At 33.4% G+C, this 16,181-nt stretch overlaps 2 protein-coding genes across 4 annotated transcripts; both read left to right on the top strand.

The window, feature by feature from the left end:
• The first annotated feature begins 216 nt into the window (after window positions 1–216).
• On the top strand, window positions 217–9,640 carry LOC110031013 (transmembrane protein 64). 3 transcript variants are annotated; one of them, XM_020734032.1, is made up of 5 exons: window positions 217–386; window positions 7,175–7,446; window positions 7,570–7,806; window positions 8,477–8,694; window positions 9,096–9,640. In XM_020734032.1, exons 2-5 carry the CDS (start codon window positions 7,195–7,197, stop codon window positions 9,415–9,417), a joined length of 1,029 nt encoding a protein of 342 aa, XP_020589691.1. In that variant the 5' UTR covers window positions 217–386; window positions 7,175–7,194; the 3' UTR covers window positions 9,418–9,640. The 3 variants fall into 3 exon arrangements, with proteins under 3 accessions (XP_020589691.1, XP_020589693.1, XP_020589692.1); XM_020734034.1 differs by lacking the exon at window positions 217–386 and adding an exon at window positions 5,862–6,043; XM_020734033.1 differs by lacking the exon at window positions 217–386 and adding an exon at window positions 6,808–6,830.
• Window positions 9,641–10,320: 680 nt separating this feature from the next.
• On the top strand, window positions 10,321–12,870 carry LOC110030903 (ATP synthase subunit delta, chloroplastic-like). The gene is made up of 2 exons (XM_020733882.1): window positions 10,321–10,571; window positions 12,044–12,870. Exon 2 carries the CDS (start codon window positions 12,044–12,046, stop codon window positions 12,677–12,679), a length of 636 nt encoding a protein of 211 aa, XP_020589541.1. The 5' UTR covers window positions 10,321–10,571; the 3' UTR covers window positions 12,680–12,870.
• The last annotated feature ends 3,311 nt before the right edge of the window (window positions 12,871–16,181 follow it).

Genomic DNA, 16,181 nt, shown 5'->3' with positions numbered 1-16,181 from the left:
TATATATATATATATATATATATATGTAAAAAATCATCATTTTTTTAATTATTAAAAAGTCCACTTTGGATAACAAAAAAAATTATCATTTTCATTATTGTTAAAAGTGGTTTAATCGTCACCGTCCATTGTGATATCCTTTTTGCAAAGAGAACCTCTCCCGCTTTTCTATTCCGCAAAATAATTAGGAAAAGTAATACAGATTACAAACGTTAATGCGGAGAGTCCAACTTTGAATTCTTCGTCTGACCGAATGCCCACCAAGCTCTGGCTTCGACTTCTTCTAAGCTCCTCCCTCTAACTGCTTCTTCTTCTCATTGTCTATCGCTTCCAAGTTTATTTCTTGGCAGCGGATTCGTGTTCTTCCTTCGTCGATTTCAGGACCGGTAATGTTTCTCTTCTCTTTTCGCTTTTTTTTTTCTTCTGAATTTTGGTTTCCCCTTTTGTACTTTTATTCGTTTTACCCTTTGTTTGATATTGGGGCAACTCTGGATTGGTCTTTGGGCTTCGTCCAGCGAGGAATGAGGTTGCGATAATCTGTTTTCGTTTTGATTTGAAAATTTCTGATTTTGCTTGTATCGATCAGTCGGTGGAGCTTTCCTTTTTGAGTCAGGACGGTTGTTTTTCCCGAGAGATATTAGGAGAAGAAGAATTTGCAACCTATTTCAATCTAGACATGCCGTTGGAAACTGGATCAGGTCTAAATTAGGGTTTCAGGCTTTCTTATTTGTTTTAGATGAGATTGTAATGGTTTTTGGAGCTTCAAGAAGAACATTTGGGGGTGAGTTTTGTGTTTTGCGGGAAGTATTTGATATTTGCGCCTGCGATCTAAGAAATATGTACGGATTAGGAAAGCAAACTCTTCTTTTTTAGGCTCCTGAAGTTGCAGTAAGGTCATCTATTTTCTCTGGCAGGTTTTATTATAGCTTTTCTGAAAATTTTGCTAAGATGGCAGAATCCATTAACAACCTTCAAATTCTGTCTAAGATATTTGTTTCTCCTATATGTCAATACTAATTTATAGAAGGGAACAGTTTCCATAACAGCTGAGAGGACTTTAGTCTGCTGCTTCTTAATGAAGATTCTTGTAAGCTTGAAACAAGCTGTTTTGAGGGCGCATTATTTTTTAAAAGGGTAATGTACATACCTCGCGGCTAGCGTACAATTCTTATATATTTGCTTATCTCACACTTAAATTTTCATACTTGCATATATATCACTTTGGTTTCTTAAATCTATCCATGAATAGGTGTATTTAACTTTTAAAAAGTGGTGATGGTGCTATGTGTAAATATGAAAGTTAGGTGTGATATATATAAATACATAAGAATGGTGTGCTATGTATGTAAATGCCCCTTTTTAAAAAGGAAATTTAATGGATTTTTTAAATGTATAAATGTTATAGGTTTATTGAAGTGCTGTACTGATATAAATTAAAGGTCTGTTTGGGGCAGCTGCAGCTTATCTAGCTTATTCAGGTAAACAACTTATCATGATAAGCTGTCTATCAACAGTTAATCCGAATAAGCTGACCGGCTGTTTGGTTTGTGTTTTGTAAAACAGTTGATTTGTAGCTGTTTTTGGATAAATGATTATTCTGCCCCTGATCTGAATAAACTGTCTAGTTGTTTGATTCGAATTAAATACCATTACAGAATTACATATAAATAAACAAAAACACAAAATAGAAGAGCTTGGAGAAAGCCCACACATTCACATGAACACCACTCACAACCACCATAAACTGCTCTCACAGCCACCACACTCATGCACAACTCACATCCACCATCAACCCACACACCCAAGGCCAGCAGAGTACACTCAAGCCACCATAAACATCACTCACTACCACCATAAGCACCACTCACGACCACCGTAAACACCACCTCACACCACACACAAGCACACCCAAGCGACAAATTTTGCTTAGTATCGTCTGTTACAACTTTGAGTAATTAGTAAAACAAGAGTAAGCACTAGTCATCTAGTGATTTATCACAATGAAATCAAATATAAATAGGTCCTTTAATCCAGAAAATTTTAGAACAAGTGCAAATGTGACCGAGCAAAGCAATAATGCCAATTCTAAACTTATTTCTGGTGTTTATCAACAACTTCAATATCATAAGTTACAGCTTTGAATAGCTAGTAAAACAAAAGCAAATGCTAGTCAGAGTGATTTACCACAATGACACCAAATATAAATAAGTCCTTTTATCCATAAAATTCTAAAGAAAATGCCAATGTGCCTGAGCTAAGAAGTAATGCCAATTTTCTTAAGTCCTCAACAAACTTGAAGCTGATTTGCCACTTTTAGAGCTCAACAGATTGCTGGAAGATAGAATATTTAAAGAGGCAACAATAGCATTCAAATATTCTCAAAGTCAAATGCAAGCCATCACAAATCACAAGCTTCTCAAAGCTAGACTCGCAACCATCACAAGTCTGCACACAACGCAATTCACAAATCACCACAGACGCAACCATCACAAGCTTCTCAAAGCTCAATGGAAACGTGAAACCAAAAAATCTCACAAAAAAATTCATTGCACCAGAGTAGAGTGTAACAACTACTTACAGAGCACCACAATAGAAGATCAGACAGAGGATGGAGGTGGAGGAGGAGAAAGACAAAGATCGAGAGAAACCTTTGAGAGGGAGACGGTAGCGGTCGAAGAAGAATGGGAGGAGGGCATGGGATGAGGGAATGAGACGAGGGCACGGGAGGTGTTATTCCTTTAGCGAACGTGGGCCGCATGGGGGATCCCGCGTTCGGCTTTAGTAAAAATTTTGTTGGATTATTTAAAAACGCAATGGAGAAGCGTTTTCCAAACAGCCCCTTCAGCGTTTTCAAAACGCAACGCGTGCAATAAGCTCCCCCAAACACACCCTAAATCTAATACATGATTTGTATCACATGTTCTTTAGAAATCCATTAAAGTTTTGTCAATATAATAAAGTTTGAAATGTTCCAATTAGTCAAAGGATTTACATTTATTTTTTCTTGTGTTAGTATAAAATAAAAGGAAGATTTACATATATACAACTCAATTCCTATGTATTTTCATATCCAACACCTAAAATTTATTTTACATACATACTACTTTTTGTATGAGAAGGTGTATATTTCACTTTTGAAATGTTAAAATGGTGGTATGTTTTATGTGATAAATGTACAAGAAAAGCAAAGTATATCTTATAAATATGTAAATATATAGGAATTGAGTGGTATGTATGTAAATTCCCCAAAATAAAATCATAATAGTCATATTATATTATGAGTTGCTATATAGCTAAGTTCGTATGCTCATGTGGCCGTAGACAAGCTTTGCATGCAAGACACAAAAATTATAATTGCTTTTTTCATGTAAACCAAACATGCTCTTCGAAAAGATAAGAATTTGTGTTTTGTCCTTTCTTATTTTTTTAAATTTGCCATTGGAATTGCTTGTGTTTTTTAATTCAAAAGTAAGAGAGGGATTAACTAGCCTTTTAAAGATTAGTTTTTTGAGAGAAAAGTTGTGGTAGGGGTTGGGCATGGTGGGGCTCTAAATAGATATAAGATTTGGTTTTTGTAATTTCTTGAGAAGATGGGAGTTCTGATTTTGCAATTTTAGGAGAGATAAAATGTGATTTGAAAGGAGATTAATGGGAAGAATTGCTTTCAAATTTCATTCAATATTAAAGTATGAAACGTATGACTTTCTTATTCGTTTTTATAGAAATTGCGTTACATTTAAGCTATTTCAAAATTAAATCAAAATAAGTTCTAATATTAGATAAGCTCTAACATTCAGTAAAAATAAAAGTACCTCCTAGACTTAAAAGAAAATTTTATAAGATGGTTGCGAGATCTGTAATGTTTTATGACGCAGTATGTTGCCAAGTGTTGCTGAGATGAGAATGCTTAAGTGGATGGGTGGCTTTACACTTAGAGAAAAAAATGTGAAACTAATATATCCGTGAAAGGGTTAGTATAGCTCCAGTGGCGCACAAGATTAGAGAGGGCCATCTTAAATGGATTGGTCACATTAAACTTCGACCATTTGATGATCTTGTTTGGAGAATAGATGTTTTAGATTCAACTTGTGTTAAGAAAGATAGAGGTAGATCGAAAAAAACTTGGGCATGTTGTATAAAAAATGATCTTAATTTATTAGAATTAAATGAAAATATGACTCTCAGTTGGACACAATGGATAAAAAGGATTCATGTAGCCTACCCCACTTAGTGGGATAAAGGCTTGTTGTTGGGGATATAGGCTCGTTGTTGTTGTTGTTGTTAATACAACAACAACAAAAATAAGCCTTTATCCCACTAAGTGGGGTTGGCTACAAAATAGCAGTTTAATTTATTATTCTTCATGGTTTTCAAATTTTTAAAAGAAATATAATGCAAAATAGCTAAAATGAACTAAAATGGTTTTGATGCGTGTCTTTTATTTCATCGAATCCATGTGCATGGATACATTTTTTTTACCTTCCGAGTCATGCAAGTTGTATATTAATGCGAAATAAACAACAATATTGATATTTTTTGGAATAACTTATATATCTAGTGAATAATTTAGCATCTATACATTAAATTTTAGTGCAACTTACCCTTTTTATCTTATTAAAATAATTACAATAAAAAAAAATATATCTTGCTTAAAGATTAATAATAGGGCTGTATACGATCTTAGATTTAGGTTCAATAATTATCTCAAGTATGAACACTAATGTATGCTCAACGTGAGACTCAATTACAAGTAATATGATTATTTGTATTATTACCATCATCAAGCTCATCAATAAAATCCTTATTATTTCAATAGACTATCTTAAAGGCCTTATCAACAATGGGATCTATTGAATTTTTCGTACGAGTTAAGATATGTGCTTGAATTTCTGAAATTGATTGAAGTTTTTTATGTGTGGTTGTGTTTTTTGATGAGTTATTTTTCTTTTGTTTATTTTATTTAGTTTTCACTTAAAATTGATATATGTTTAGATGTGTGTGTGTGTGTTTGTGTGCGTGCGTGTTGCAAAATAGATGTTTTGAAAATGAGTGAAATACTTAACATTATATTTTGAAATTTTTTGGAAGCACACTAATTTGCTTCAATAATAAAACCCATTAGCAATTCATTTAAAGTATTTTCCAATATCAATTTTTTTTTGTTTCTGGAAAATAGAAAAATATGAAATCAAATCATAACCAAACATGCCCTGAAGTTGTGGCATTTACATAGTTTTCTAGGCTTGTAGAGTTTGATAAATTATTTTTATGCAATCTGTTACAACGATGAAATGGTTTTGATGAGTTTAAAACATATATAGTAATTATATGAACTATTAGATGTCAATAATGCTTATGCAATTGTTTGTATTCTTCATGAAATACTGGATCACGTAGAGATATTACTTATGATTACAGGCATCGAGGTCATTAAGTCTTGAAGATGATTTATGATAATTATGCCTCTAATAATGATTAGAATGACTGATATAGTCATTGTTGTAATCTGAATAATTGTAGGTGTGATATTGATAAAAATAAAGTATATGATAGTACTTGTCATTATGAGATGATGGTTAGTTATATGAATGATGATTGTTTGATCTTCACGTTTCAACATTCATTAATTTAGGTTTAGGTTTTTTTTTAATCATTGGGCGTGGGTTGTGTATGATGGTTAGGGTTAATGGTTTAAATGCTAGAACCCTTTGAAGCTTTGGCTCTAATATCATAATGAGGCTTTTTAACTACAGGATTGATGATGGATCCTTGCTATTAATCCTCTTCTTGGTCTTTTCCTTTTTTTTTTCCTCTCAAATTTGCCTTTCAAACATCTTGCATTCTCTTTGAATTTAAATTAGATGGAGTGATGAATTAACTTTTTTAAAGAGGATTCAAGAGAAGGAAAGATGAGTTGGAGGATTTTGTGTTTCCTGGAAGAGATTTTTTCTGTCCTTCAATTTTGTTACGAACCAGAGTTTTGATTTTGCAATCTTGGGAGAGAAAATCTTGAGATTCGAGAAATGAAGAAGAGAGAAAACAGGTATAATGGTAGCTTTTGTTTTTAATTCTATAATACATAATAAAATACATTTCTTTCCTATCCTTATTTATTGGAATATGTCTGCATTTAAACTAGTTCAAAATTAAATCAAGGTAAATCCTATCAAAAAATTAAATAAAAAGATAATTCTAATGAAACAAAAGAATAATTTAGTTTATTGTTTTCAATGCAATCAAACACGTAAAAATTAAAACAATATTAGAAATAATAAAAAATAGCTAAAATAATAGAAAATGATTTTGATGGTGGTCTCGTACTATATCTCCGCACCAAATGTGAAGTCCTAGTTTGATTTTCTTTGCAAGATTTATATGCTTTTCATGAAAATTAGATTCAAGAAGTACCTCATTCTTGGATCATTTCCTTCACTAGAAAATAAATTTCAAAAAAAATTACAGTTAGATGAATTCTTTCTCCTCCTGTGCAAATATTCATGACATGATTCTCTTAATGGGCGTGCTTTGTATTTTGCTAAGTGCCAAGAAAGTTTCTCAATCGCCATGCTAACTTGCCCTTTTTTGTGACGAAAAATCATAAAACACACTTTTTAATGCCAACCGAGAGTGCCGTGCAGTGGCATTTTTCTTCATAAATGTCTGGAAATTGTAACCCTTCCAAAGTGGCTCACTTAAACATTTGTTTCTTTTTTCATTTCTTATTGATACATCAATTGTAAGAATGTAATTTAATTTTTATCAAAGTTCTACTAATTATGTGCAGTCCATCGAGCCTACTAGTTTTGTGCTTTGTATCCAACCACATAGTTGTGAGTTCAAGGCCTAGCACATATGCATGTGTGCACGAGTTAAAAAATAAAAAGGAGACTTACATAGGTAGCATACAATTCTTATGTATTTTCATATCTCACACCTAAACTTTATATTTATTAGTGCTTTAAACCTATTCATGGAAAGGTGTATTTCACTTTTAAAAAGTGGTAATAGTGTTGTTTTTGATGTGATATTAAAGATTTGAGCACTATGTGTGTAAATATGAAAGTTTAGCTGTGAGATATGTAAATACACAAGAATTTTGTGCTATACATGTAAATGTCCCCCAGAAAAAAAAGGTTCTGCTACTCATTCTTATAATTTCATTCAATATTTGCAGCAAAATTTTGAACTTTAGAGATGATAAATCCAACCGAGGGTTTCAGAAAGAATATCGAAAATACCAGACAACAATCAGGGGACGAAAATGAGTATGCAAGGCTAGTCAAACCGGGCGAGACTAGTGCAGGTGATACCAGTGCATTACCAATCCCTGAAACCACACAGCACGGACCACTTACGTGGTGGAAGAAGGCCTTATTTTTCAGCTTTCTTTTGATAATACTTTGTTTCGTTCTTGTGAAATGGGGTATTCCTTTTGTTTTTGAGAAGGTATTACCAGCCTTAGACTTCCACTATCAAAATTCTTTTGGGGGCATTTACATACTTTCCACCCATTTCTTTTGTATATATGAAGGCTTGATTGATGTATTACACCACAAAACTATGTTGTAGATTCTCATTCCATTGATGCAATGGGAAGCAACAGCATTTGGGCGGCCAGCTCTTGCTCTTATACTCGTGGCCTCTTTGGCTCTGTTCCCTGTCGTCCTCCTTCCTTCAGGCCCCTCAATGTGGCTGGCCGGAATGATTTTTGGTTATGGATTTGGCTTTCTAATAATCATGGTTGGAACTACAATTGGTATGGTTCTGCCCTACTTGTTTGGCTCATTATTCCGCGAAAGACTACACGTAAGTTTTTTCATTTGCTCTCTTCTACCATGCAAAAGCTTTGTCTGGTTCGAAGGAATTGCAGGAAAGAATATTACATGGAGATGGAATCAAAATGGTGAAGGGATTGAAATATTATTATTCTTATTTTCATTTTTTTGGTTAGTTGAGAAGACATTAAGTGAAAAATTAATTTTATTTTCTCACTTTTTATTTCTCGTGAGAAGAGGACATGAGTTACAATGATAACCTGATCAATTATTTTTTTAGCATTTAAGTAGGGTTAGATATTGTAAACAGAAATATGTATTTGTTCGCAACTCTTGAGAAAATCTCATTGTGTACGATTAAACTGCCAAAATAGTCTCGTGACTATTTATTTGTATGGAGCCGTTGTACTCTTAGAGTCCATAAAAGTGTTAAACTAGTCCGCAAGCTATATTCGTATCATGAGACTATTTCAGCTCAAATTTTATAAATATGAGAATTAAATTGGTACTTTTGTAAATTAGGGGATTAAAATTACTCCCAGGGACCATTTTGACACTGTTCTTCATTATGTACTAACACTGAAACCAAACACCAACATGCAATTTTTACCACATTTATATTTCCCCCAATTCCTTCAAGCCAAGCCGAGCCAAGTATTTTTCATGAACGGAAAATCATGAAGTTTTGGGTGGAAATACAGGCATGGCTGATGAGATGGCCCAGGGAGGCATCTGTAATAAGGTTAGCAGGACAAGGAAACTGGTTCCAACAATTTCGAGTCGTCGCTGTCTTCAGAATCTCACCTTTTCCATACACAATATTCAACTATGGTATCGTGGTGACTGATATGAGGTTTGGGCCTTATCTTTGTGGCTCCATAGCTGGGATGATACCTGAAGCTTTCATTTACATCTACAGGTCTGCTAACTTTCTCTCTCTAGTATAAGTGAAAAATGTAAAAATGATCATCTGACTCTTTGCAGGGATCATTTTAATCCCAGAGTTTATAAAAATGTCAATTTAGTCTGAGACTTTTTTAATATAGATTGAAACAGTCTCTAGTAAAGAATATTTTAGCCTCCATTAAAACAGTATGGAGATTAATTTAGCACTTTTATAAACTCCGGGACTAAAAAATAGCCCGACCTAAATAATGAGGGGACTATTCTGACATTTTACTCACATAACTAACAAGTAGATTAAGAACATTCATCTTGAGATCATTATAAAGCGCCATTAATTGAATAATCCAAAGCTCTTCTACCTCTAAACATGAGAACAATTTTTTTACTAATCTTTCTTCTTCACACTGATTGCAGCGGTCGGCTGATTCGAACTCTTGCTGACATGAAATATGGAAGCTATAGAATGAGTCCTCTGGAGATAGCTTACAATATCTTCTCCTTTGTAGTTGCTGTTCTCTTAACCGTCGGCTTCACCATTTATGCGAAAAGAGCTTTCGACAATCTTAAATTTGCCGAAGACGACGATAAAGAAACTGTCGGTCGCCAACAAGGTATCGAATTTGAGAAACTACCACAAGAAAAACCGAAGAAATTTTCGTTTCCTTCTGGCAATTTGCATGTTTTCAGAAACAGTGCACAGCAACAATTTGGGATATCGAATGCTTCACCTGTCTGATGCCTAACAAACACAAACAGGAGGGTTATGATACCTTTTTTTTAGAAGATTTACTTGCATACCACTCTATTCTTATGCATTTACATATCTAACACCTAAACTTTATTATCTACATACATTCCATCTTCCCTATGCTTGAACAGGCGTGTTTCTAAAAAGTTAAAATGGTGGTACTCTTGATGTGATATGAAAGATATGGGTGGTATAAATGTAAAAAGTCAAGTTCATGTGCTAGATATGTAAATATATAGGAATTAGGTGGTATGTATGTAAATGACCCTACTTTTTTAGTAGCCGTTAACTATTTGTATAAATGAAGATAAAATTGAGAAGGCATGAGGATAATCTGAGATTTTATTTTCCAACTTTTATTTTGTCTGTAGGCATGCTTCAGCATATTCTGTACATTAGTAAGTTCTACAGTGAATGAAAATTCTTTTTTTTTTCTTTTTAAATTTTGTTTTGCTGCTTCTTGGATCTGGAGCTTATCTATTAATTCTCTCATCGAATCTATCTGCGTCATCTAGATTTCTTAAAGACAGTGTGGATCACATCACGTCCTCGTCCGACATTCAGTGATACAAACCTAATATTTTTTGTCGTCCGGATGAATTGTTGGGCGCATCATCATGCCACTACTTATAACATAACTATGATAAGATAGCATATATGTGCAAAAAAAATGAAGTTTTGGTGTTCTATATGTAAATCCATATGAACTAATTGGTAGGTATGTAAATATGCCAAATTTTTAAAAGATTACAGACATTCTAGCACATAAATATTACAATGTTCATCAAAAGTGTTATTTATGTAAATACATAAAAACTATGTGCAATACATGCAAATATTCCTTTAAATAAATTTGTGGCGTGTGGCACAAAGTGGATGGAGAGGGTTGGGGAGCGCTTTAAAATTGAGATGGGAAGTTTGCGGTCGTGAGGGCTCTCAGCGGATCCTCTCTGACCTTCAATTTATGAGCATTATCTGCTCGCCTTATCCTCTTCTACCAATTCCCTGAGTATATATGTGGCCTTCGTGCTCTCTACACAAGCCCCCCCTCCTTTCTTTCTGCTTCTCTTCTCTTCTGAACTGGAGGTCTAGAGGAGTACACGCACAGCTACTGAAGAGCAGTCTGTTTCTCTTATCTGCAGGTGAGCTCTCCCTCTCTCTTTCACATCTGGTTCTGTTTGAAGTTTTGGGGGACACAAACAAAATGAGTTTGCAATACTTAAGGGTGATTTGATTCTCGAAGATTCAACTTGTTCCTATTTTTAGGTGTTGTCAGGCAACATATGAGATTCAAATTACTAGGATTTAGTAAATGTTGTAAATCTGAATTTATTGAATCCTGAACGGGCAATGGATTTAATAAATTTTATGAATCTAGTGAAATGGTTTGGCAATTACTGAGCTGCACCACGGCTGTTATCGGGTTGTGCTGAGCAAAGCGCCCGAAGTTAAATTCATTGATTCGTAGGATTTACTAACGCATCCCAAGGTTTATTTTGTCCAAAATGACTCTGACAGGATTCTGCTTAAATCCTGCCTAAATCCTGCTGTAAATCCGTTAACAAGGGAACCCCTTGAGATTGAGCGATTATTGCGTGCAGGGGGTGCACGCAGAGCTGCGCGCGCCCTCCGCACCTAATAATTAGACCTTGAGATTATAGAAAAAACAAGCAAGCAGAGTTTCAGAAGTGTATGATAATGTTTTTCTTTTCTTGTTTGATTATAGAATCTTGTGTTAGGATTAAACTTTGCAAGTAATTGAGTTTTTAAGGAAATGGTTTATGAATCTTTTTTTAATTTAATTAAGTTATTGCACTTTTAGGTTCTTTTTTTTGTGCATAAAATTAGGTTTTATTGTTGATAGAATTTATGTTAAGTCTCAGTAGTTGGTAGTAATCTATTTGTGGGTTTGTGGTCGTTTATTTGATAAATATTTTGATATTTGCTGTCATGGTTCTTAGATCAAAATATTTCTGCATTAAATTGTTATGAGAAAGTTTGATGTCGGCTTGTGGATTTGATGATACTATACACAAATTTTTTCAAGACAAAATAAAAATGTTAAATACTCTCTTGTCTAAATCCTCAACTTTTTAATTCGACGATGTCTTGTGAATCGCTAGAAACATGTGAAGTGTATGGCTAACCCAATAAAAGTTTCGGAAGGGGACTAGAGCAAGCTATCATGAGACTAAAGTTCTTTCTAAAGAGATTATATGTCAAAGATCCAATATTGGAATAATTTAAGATGTTTTCTCTGAATATCTATAGCAATTTTTTTAATAATTAAATTTCCTTTATTAACAGTAATCTTTGTATTAATTTGCAGAATTATCTTTACTTAATATACTTAGATTTTTGCTTCACTAAAACTGAGTTAAAATACAGGAGTTTTTTCAGAAGGCTGCTAAGTCCTGCTGGTTTAACACCTTGCTGCATATCTTCTTTAACAAATAAAAAATTTTCCATTGTGGCAAACCTATTTATTCTAACAACATGATTGAGTTGCATCGTTTGAAGCAAACATTCATCAAAATTTTAATTTCATATATTGAAAATAACACATAAGTATTGCCCGCTCTTCTTATCAACTAAACCTGAAACTAAATTTCAGATGAGCCTTTTAAACCACTGCGCAACCTCCGGCGGACAGCCGCCGAGCTTCCTTCTAAAGGGGACCGGAAACCACGAATCTAATCACCACCACCCAAAATCTCTTCCATTGCATGGAACTCATACTAAGAAGCTCCAAAACCCAAATTCAACTATAAACAGAACTTCACCAACCATGACCATTAATGGAGAAGTTGTATCTTTGCCAGAGGAACTAACTAAAGCCAGTTTTATGGGCAAGCAGCAAGGCATTGAAGAGCTTTCTCAGCTTCTCTCTAAAAATGATTACAACAAACATTCGATGGAGTTTGAGCCCTTCTTTATGGGACCTCTGGTTCAGTTTGACAATGAACCTTCGGGTGAGAAGAAGGTTGCGCTTGCTGTGTCTGTTTCTTCTGCTTTGAAGCTTGATGAAAGGCAGGTTAGTTTGATTGCTAGAAAAATGAAGAGGCTGACTGGTTTTACAAATTTGAAGTTGGAGAACATTATTGATCCTACACTTATTGCTGGATTTGTGATCAGCTATGGTGATGATGGGTCCAATGTAATTGATCTCAGTGTGAAGGGTCAGCTGGCTAATTTGGCTTCGCGGGCTGATGATTTTGATAAATGGATCCCTAGCCATGATGAGAGATGAGTTTTGTCTGGATTGTTTGGTCTTTATGCTTTGTTTGAGCTGTTAAGTTTTGACACCAGGATGTTGAGATTGTTTGCCATAAGGGAAGTATGACTTTGAGTGATTTTATTTATTTAAGGGAGAGATTAGGATTTAGTATTAAGACCTCCATGTTTATTAGAGATTTTCATGAAGCTATATGTTAAAGGTAACATAATGAATTTATTGATATTATTTAGTTTTTTTTTTGTTTGTAGTGTATGCTCTCTTTGATGATTTGATTTGCATTTTGTTAGGCCTAGCTTGATTTATATCTTACTTTCTAGCAACAAGGAGTGGCATCCATTGAATAAAGAGAAATCATAATCTCGAATGTCTTGAAGTGATCAAAATGATTGTTTTTTTTCTCATTTGCCAATATGGAGTTTTGAATTTCTCCGAGACCTTCTACTTGGGCATGTCAGTTCTAAGAAGTTACTTATAGAGCGGATTTTGGATAAAAACAACAGATGAAAGGGTAATTAAGAGTGATAATTCTCTTTCAGTGATAATTCTCTTTCCCTTAGAGATAATACTTTTAGAGCTATCAAGGATGCATGATGAGTATCAAAATTCTTGATACAATCAAGGGGCATTTGCATACATAGCACATATATCTCACGCATTTATATATCTCACACCTAAACTTTCATATTTATACACATCGGACTCAAATCTTCAATATCACATAACAGATAACGCTATTACTATTTTAAAAAGGTGAAATACACATTTTCATGCATAGGTTTAAAACACCAATGTGCTATCTATGCATGTAAATATGAAAGTTTACAAGGGAGATGTGTAAAATTTTCCAAAAATCAATAAGAAATACAATATATTATTATAAATCATCAAAGAGTGTATCTAGAAGCTCTTGAGCTGGAGGTATATTATTTTTGAGGATTCCAGAAATTTGATAATTGTTGGAATTGATGGAAATATTAGGATTGATATTATTTATCTTGATCTCCTTGCACCTTAATGATAGTAGGTTTTTCATACAACTGATACCAAAATTAAATGGCAAAAAATAATTCATTTATGAATATTGAGAAATAAGTTGTATGGTTTTGGTTCAAAGGATATAATAGATATGTAATTACTATTGATGAGGTTGCCCTATAAAAATGGATAGAAAGATGAATAAGTAGAAGAAGAAGAATACCATATCACATAAGGTACTTTAGTATTATTCAAAGGTTGACCAACATCCACCATGAAATATAGATTTTAATTTGTTGCTTTCATCGTTTACCAAGTACATGCATAACTTGAATTCACTAGAAATTCACTTCCATCGCCTTCTTGTTTATCAATGATTCAAGAATTTATAAGCAATGGTGAGCTTTGAATGTCGAAGTGACCTTGAATTGTGTTCATTATATCTCTTATTCTACCATGATTAATGTTTTAAAAAGCTCTAATGGGCCTTCACTTCTTGTAATAGTAAGGAATGTGATTTGATTAGGCCTCTATGACTTCTTAGGTATCATTCTACTAGATTAGGATACTTTATGTATGTCAACTGAATAGTTTTCTTGATGTTTTCGCTCTCTCACTTTATTTATTGTTTAAAGTAGAACTCTTTCATAGTTCTAATTTATTTTAGTCTTCTTGTGTGTAGAGCTGTAAACGAGCCGAGTGATAGTAAGGCTAGACTCGTGTTCGGTTCGTTCGAAATAGCTCGTGTTCGAAATCAACTCGTGTTCGAAATCGGCTCATGAACAGTGTGTTCGTGTTCGGCACGTTCGGCTCGAAATTGGCTCGTTAAACTAAAATTGATAAAAATAGATGTAAAGTGTGAGATTCGAACCTGAATCAAATCTATAAAAAAAAACACTAACCACATTGTCACATGAGATGTTATGATTTAAACTTAGACATAAATATATATAATATATTATTATATAAATAATATATGTAATATATTATTATATAAAAAGTTATATAATTTTTTTTCGAGCCATTTCGAGAGCGAACAAACTGTTGTTCGTGTTTGACTCGTTTACATTTCGAGCTTAAAAATTTGTTTGGGTTCGGCTCGTTAGGCTTAAAGAACGAGCCAAACACGAGCTGTTTACGAACAACGAGCCAAATTGATAGCCCTACTTGTGTGTATTTGTGTAGAAGTGAATCTTTATTTCCTTGCTTCCAAGTCAAATATGTTCTCCATTCTTCTTTTATCATTTCAAATCTATATTTTAAAAGTAAATTTTAGAAATTAAGGTTTTTTGTTTTATACATTTATGAAAATGCAATCAAGTAAATATTTAGGCCTATGATTTTATTTATTTATTTTTTTTTTACAATTTTGTATTAGGAACCAATAATTCAATTTATTATTTTAAAAGAAAAAATATACTATCTTTTAATCTTAACAAATACTAAATTATTTTAATTAGATTTCCTTTGCTATTGAAAAGTTTAGTGTTGTGAGGTTCTTGATACAATCTTCTTTCCAAATGGATTTACAAAAAAGGTGATCGTTTTAATGACACTATGTTCATCCTAACTAGATTGACTTAGTAAAATTCTTTAGATGTAAATGCAAAATATATCATAAATCAAGCATACTTAGATGGTCAAGCTTGAGAGGCACTAAAGCTCAATTTCATATTGGAATTGGTTGATATTTATAAGTTATAGTGTTAATTCTTAAGCCATTTCCTCCAACATTTGTTATGATCTAATAGTTAAAATACATTATTATTCTCTGAGGCATTTAGTAGATTGTTGCAATTTAAAATATTGATTAAGTAGATTGACTTGGTTAATAACAGTTATAAGACATAAAATTAGGGCTGTCAAAACGGCTCATTGTTCGCGAAAAACTCGTGTTCGGCTCGTTAATTTCGTTCGAAAAGTTAACAAACCGCTTTAAAAAGGATTCTTTGTTCGTGAACAGCTCATGTTCGGCTCGTTAGGCAAACGAGCCGAACACGAACACACTTTTTTAGCTCGAAATATAAACGAGCCGAACACGCGCCGCTCGTTTACACCCCTACATAAAATTAACTATAAAATATTTTCTTTGATCATTTAGTTGAACGCTCCACTTATTTCAAGTTATTTTCAGTTCTGTTTTCAATTATGTTTGTTTGCCATCAAAGGGTTGTCCTCCTTCATACATCCATAAAATTCTTCAATTTATATTATTGAAGTTATTTTTGTTTATTATTTATGTAATTGTTTTTGACTTGAAGGCGTGATATTCTTGTGTTTGGAGGTAGGGGTGTAAGCGAACCGAACACGAACGATTAGAGCTTGTGTTTGTGTTCGATTTGTTTGAAATTTAGTTTGTTTGAAATAAGCTCATGTTCGAAATTGTTCGTAAAGTCACTGTTAGCGTTCGTTTCTTAAGGAACGAGCTGAACACGAGCTGTTCGCGAACAACGAGCCATTTTGAAATCCCTAATATTAATATATATACATAATATATGATATGAATTATATAACTTATATTATATAAATAAAATATATA

Source organism: Phalaenopsis equestris, unplaced genomic scaffold (assembly GCF_001263595.1).
Source record: "Phalaenopsis equestris unplaced genomic scaffold, ASM126359v1 Scaffold000761, whole genome shotgun sequence".
In the NCBI taxonomy this organism is placed as follows: Eukaryota; Viridiplantae; Streptophyta; class Magnoliopsida; order Asparagales; family Orchidaceae; genus Phalaenopsis; species Phalaenopsis equestris.
Note: the sequence above shows the minus strand (reverse complement) of the source record. Positions and strands in the feature narration are given on the sequence as shown.